The sequence below is a fragment of the Loa loa genome, assembly GCF_000183805.2.
Source record: "Loa loa unplaced genomic scaffold supercont3.206, whole genome shotgun sequence".
Classification (NCBI taxonomy): Eukaryota; Metazoa; Nematoda; class Chromadorea; order Rhabditida; family Onchocercidae; genus Loa; species Loa loa.
This window is the reverse complement of record NW_018108386.1, coordinates 68542-74122: the sequence shown is the minus strand read 5'-3', so window position 1 is coordinate 74122 and position 5581 is coordinate 68542. Positions and strand designations below refer to the sequence as shown.

Here is a 5581-nt window from a genome sequence, read left to right as displayed (position 1 = left end):
ATATATATATATATATTTATGTATATTATATTTTATCGAAATTTTTCTAGAATTTTTTACAGGAGTAATAATGAGTAGCAGCTGCTTTGGTAATTTGTCAATACAAACGATGCGTGAAAAGTACCATGAAATACTTCCGCTTTTTGGTTTTTGAGATTAAAGATAAAAAAAAAAAAGTAAAATTCTTTTTTATTTTCATAAATTAACACTTTCCTTTTCTTTCTTTTTAATATTTAAAGAAATGTTTATGATTTAGAAATGTATGATAAAATATAATTAATAATATAGAATATCATTCAATTTTGTTTTTAATAAAATTTGATAACATTTTCTTTGTTTTAATTTCGAAGTTAATAATAAAATGTTAATATTTCCACTAAATTTTAATAGCTAGTTATCAACATTCTCTTTTTTTTTTTTTTGTAATCTATCATTAATTAATATTATATAACGAACCATTTAATGGACAAGATTTAGCTAATTAATTAATTAGTTGATTAATTAATTGCCCAATTATTCGATCAACAGCTTTTGACATTTTTCTTTTTTTTCTTTTTTTCTGCTTGATAAAAACTTGATCGAAAAGGTCATAGAAAATGGTAGGTTACTTTTGATTGAAATTTGTCCCGCTCATAATGCTTATCTCTATTAAAACCTGTTTAATCGATGTAAAAATATCACGGTTAAATAGTTTTGAAAGGAGTTATTTCATTTTTCAAGCTAAAATTTTCACGCAAATCAAATCTTTTATTGAAGGCAACGAAAAAAAAAAATGTGATGATGATAAAGTGATCGGTTAGTTTATAAATGTTGATAGTGGTTGACCCGTTCGAATTGATAGGCATTAAAATTTAAAAATCGAAAGAATGGAGAGGATTTCTTTTTTTTTTTTCATTTTTCTCATCTATTGGTGCCGCTTTATCATTAGAATTTCGATGAAATGAAATATGAGTACTTGATTTTTTGACTTTGAAATGAATGAATGTAGACATTTTGATAAATTGAAGAAGTTAAAAGTGACTGACTATAATTTTAGCTACCAAAATTTTGTTGAGAAACAGACTGTCTAGCCAAAAATTTTTCCTCCATCTTCAGTTATTCATCGTCCTTCATTTTTGTTGACGGAAACAATTTGTTCAAAATGACAACTTTACATTGATTAGGGTTTGAAAAAAAAAAAAAAGAAGGAAAAAGAAAAGAAAAGAAAGAAAAGGTAATTGAAATGCCATAAAGTAAACAAAATAAACAGATATAATTTTACCATATTGCAATATTCATCGATGCAATAAATTTATTCCCGATAATTTCTTTACAATTATCACAATTTCTTCAATTATTTTTCATGAAAATCTTTAAAATGAAAATGATTACTTGAAAAATGGGTGACATTAAAAATGTAACCATATGAATAGTTGTACGAGATAATTTCAAATGTTGCAAATTTATATTTCGAATGTTGATAAATATACATACAACAATTCCGATAACATATTTACGGATGATTCCATATTGTTGGTATTAATTATTATAATGTTAATAATTGTTACAAACTACTTATTAATTAAATCTGATAATTTTATTTCATCATTTTGCGAGGAAATCATTAATTGCGATTAATCGTATCGTTATTTTGCATTAGATTAATACGGGGTCATGTAAATGCAACAAAAAAAAATAAAATAAACTCATTTACAACTTAATGACACTTTATATAAATTTTCAATATAAAACTATAGTTCAAGGATAGTGTTAATTTAAATAGTTGGTAGTGCGTAATAATATAATTGAAATATATATATATATATATATATATATATATTCGTTATCTGAGAAGGTAAAAATATCAAATGTCGCAATAAATTGGATCGTATTGGTTGTTATATCAAATAGATAAACGATTTTGTAACATAACATTTAATAGCTTTTACAATTATATTTCATTAACAAAGGAAAATGATTTGGTTGATGTGAATTTTTCACTAAGAAAAAAAAAAGGATCATTAAATTTATCTTCTGTGAAGCCATTAAATGAACTATTAAATGAACTTTACTCATTCATTCATTCATTGATTTGATATCTGATTTCATTTTACTTATCATATATTTAGCGCAAAAAAAAAAAATAAATTTAAGCATTAAATAGCAAGGAGACAGACAATAATAATTAATTTTCAAGAATTTTTTTTTCCGGAAATTCCAGTTTTTGCATCAATTTTATCCAGTTGGAGAAATTCAAATTTTTATTTCAATTATCATTTTTATCTCTTGACAGTTTTAGATAAGTTGGTTGATGATAGTAGTAGTGGTAGTAGATGAAAGTTTCCTACTTTTTACAGTATATATGTCAGTGGTGAAGATGAAAAGAAAAGGAAAAAAAAAACGAAGGAATTAGTGAAAAATAAAATGTCCTTGGATGTTTATCGCTTTTTTTTCCTTTTTCCCGGAAAACTGGAAGCAATATAAATGCAATATTATGATTATTATGATTACAACTATTATTACTACTATTTATTATTATTATTATTATTATTGTTATGTTATTACTGTTATTATTATTATTATTAGTTATTATTATTATTATTATTATTATTATTATTAATTATTATAATTATTACTTATTACTTATTATTATCGTAATATATAGTGGAGTATATTAATTGGTAAATATGAGATTAACCGGTATTGATAAGTTCGAAGTGATTATACATATAAATACGTGTGATAATTACTTTCTATTTAACTTATTTAATTTTATTTAACGATTTAAAGAAATAATTGAACCAAAAAAGAAAAAAAATGCTTAACAAATAAGATCGATTGCTATAACAAAAACAATAAATCAATGTACACGACAAATGAGTAACGATTGTTCTGTAAAATGTTTAACTCGATCTTATACTAAGTTGAAGAAACAGTTGTCTCAAATTACTCGGTATTCTTTAGCAAATTAAGCATTACTAATTTACTGCTACAAGCTTGCAAATGTCACCTGTTCAGCAGGTGGAAGTTATTTCGTCGAATTTCAACAAATATTAAATTTATGAGTTCTTTTTTTTCCCGAAAAATTTCCAATGACTAGTGTTAAAATTTCAAATTTAAATTCAAAATTTAGGCGAAGTCAAATATCAGCTTGTTTTCTTCCCAAGGAACAAAAAAAAAAAAGGAAGACTACTTCTGCTAAATTTCAAAAATTAATTGTAAATGCTAGTGAATATCTGGAAATCGTAAATACAATAATTATCGAAAATTGCGTTTGCGTTTTTTTCCGAATTATTTCATAAAGTTTAGAATTTTTTGTAATTTAATTTATATTTTTTTTCATTGGTTTAATTTCTTTTAATATCAAAATTCAATATTTTATCGCATTTCAGCATATTTTCTTTTTTTATGAATATGTATTGTATATGTCATTTCAAACATGAGAAAAAAAAAGAAAAATTAAATTCATATTTATGTTGGAAGTAATTTTCTCAAGAAAATTAGCATATTCTTTTTTTCATATAAGTCAAATATTTGATTGTAGATGAAATTGTTATGTTACAATTTTTTTTTTTTTTTAATTTTATCTTTGCTCATTTCATTCAATGTCCAATATTTAGTTAAATTGTCCAGTTTACGATTCATTTGTGCTTTTACATCAACATTTTTCAATTAGCATTTGAATGGAAATAAAATTATTGAGCAATAGGATTTAGAAGGCGGTGAAAAGATGGCGGGAGAAATGGGTAATTTGTAACAAATATGAGAATAAGCTATAATCTAATTTGCATAATAACAAAAATGACAGTACTAGTAGTGGTGATAGTAGTAGTAGTAGTAACAGTAGTAGTAGTAGTAAGCAGTAGCAGTGATAGCAATAGTGATGGTATAGCTTTTGAATTTATTTAGGGAAAAAAGAAAGAATGAAATGGACAATAGAAGGAAAAGATAAATAAAGGTGACATTAGCGCCTCGAATTTGGAATGTATGAAAATGGTACTTCAGGCATTTTTTAGAAGTTCTTGAAAAGATGAGATTAAATTTTAATTTCATAAATTGGTACGAAAGACATCATCCTACCTTTATTTTAATGAAAAATAAAAAAATAAAAAAAAACAGAAGAGTATGGTTGAGGTGAAATTTTAAAAAAAAGAGCAAATTATATTCTATAACACGTAAATTTTATGCTCAATCTAAAATTACTCCAATATTGCTTAATTATTTAAAGATTAATTTACCAATTAATAATCAATTCAAATTTTGCAATAATTAATCACCAGATCATTCGGTCGATCAGTTAATTAAAATATCAAATATGCTCTCAAAAAATGGAAATATAGTAATCTGAACAAAAAAAAAAAAAAAGGATATATCGACTTATTTTTTGTTTAAAATATTAGCCAAAAAAAAAAAAAATGTAAAACCATATTTTCGATATTAAATTATATTATCAGTTCTATGAAAACAATTGAAAACTATCATTTTTAACGCGAAAAATGGATTTCAAATAATTGAATCGAATTATGAAAAAAAAGTTTTAAAAACTTTTAGAAATTAAGAATTTATAATTTTATACCTTAAGTTTCAATTTATAATTTATGTTTAAAATTTGTGCTTTAATTAACAATTTCGTTTAAATTTATACTTAAATTTTATACTATTTATAATTTTATGTTTTGTATTTCATAATTTCATTTAATTTCATACTTAAAGATGAAATTTAAACATAAATTAAACTTTAAACTGAAAAATCCTAAATGAAACTAAAATGATAATTTTATGGAATAATTTATCATTTTGTAAATAACACACACACACATACCTACACATACACACATGCACATACATACACACGTATACACACACATACACATACACATATACACACATACATACAAACACACAGCAGGAATACTTGCAAACAATGGAAGTAATCTCTTAAGAGCTCATTATTATTATAAGAGGTGGAGCGGGGAGGGGAAGGAAATCGTGGAACAGCGGGGTACTTCATGTAATAACTCTACTTATGTGGTACTTGTAATATAAAAAATGATTCAAACGAAAGTTAAATTTGAAATGTGAGATAAATGAAGAAAGGCTAATATATGGTACTACCATATTTCTAAGTACTGTAACAGTGTAAAAGAATTTTTTTTTTTTGAAACAATAGAATAATAGAGAAAAATTAATAAATCATACGCATATTTAAGTATTAATTACATCATTATTATCATCGTTATCAATGGTTCCAAAATGATCTTTTTTGGCCAAAGATCAGAGATTATTCTGGGGATCAAAGATCAACCCGGCTTTTTGTTATTTGTAACACGGATATTACTAAGTTTAAAAAATAATAAATTTTATTAAATTGAAAACAAAATTTAATCAAAACTTTTAGTCATATTAATTTATCAAGCATTGATAAGAGCAATAACTCTTTTTGTAACCATCACTTTAGGAACTATCAATGTAAAATGAGATTAACAATTTTATTCAAAATTCATTTTCAAAATTTTACTAACATAAATTAGTCAATTATTTCTTGTAAGGTAAACGAAAAAAAAAGTTTTCTTCTTTTTCTCGCTCTCTCTCTCTCTCTTTC

At 23.9% G+C, this 5581-nt stretch overlaps 1 protein-coding gene across 1 annotated transcript; it reads left to right on the top strand.

The window, feature by feature from the left end:
- Positions 1-4815: 4815 nt before the first annotated feature.
- Positions 4816-5010, top strand: LOAG_12165 (hypothetical protein; the record flags this gene model as incomplete). Its single annotated transcript, XM_003147681.1, has 1 exon — positions 4816-5010. A coding segment is annotated over one exon (195 nt), but the record flags the coding sequence as incomplete, so codon positions are not given.
- Between the last annotated feature and the right edge of the window lie 571 nt (positions 5011-5581).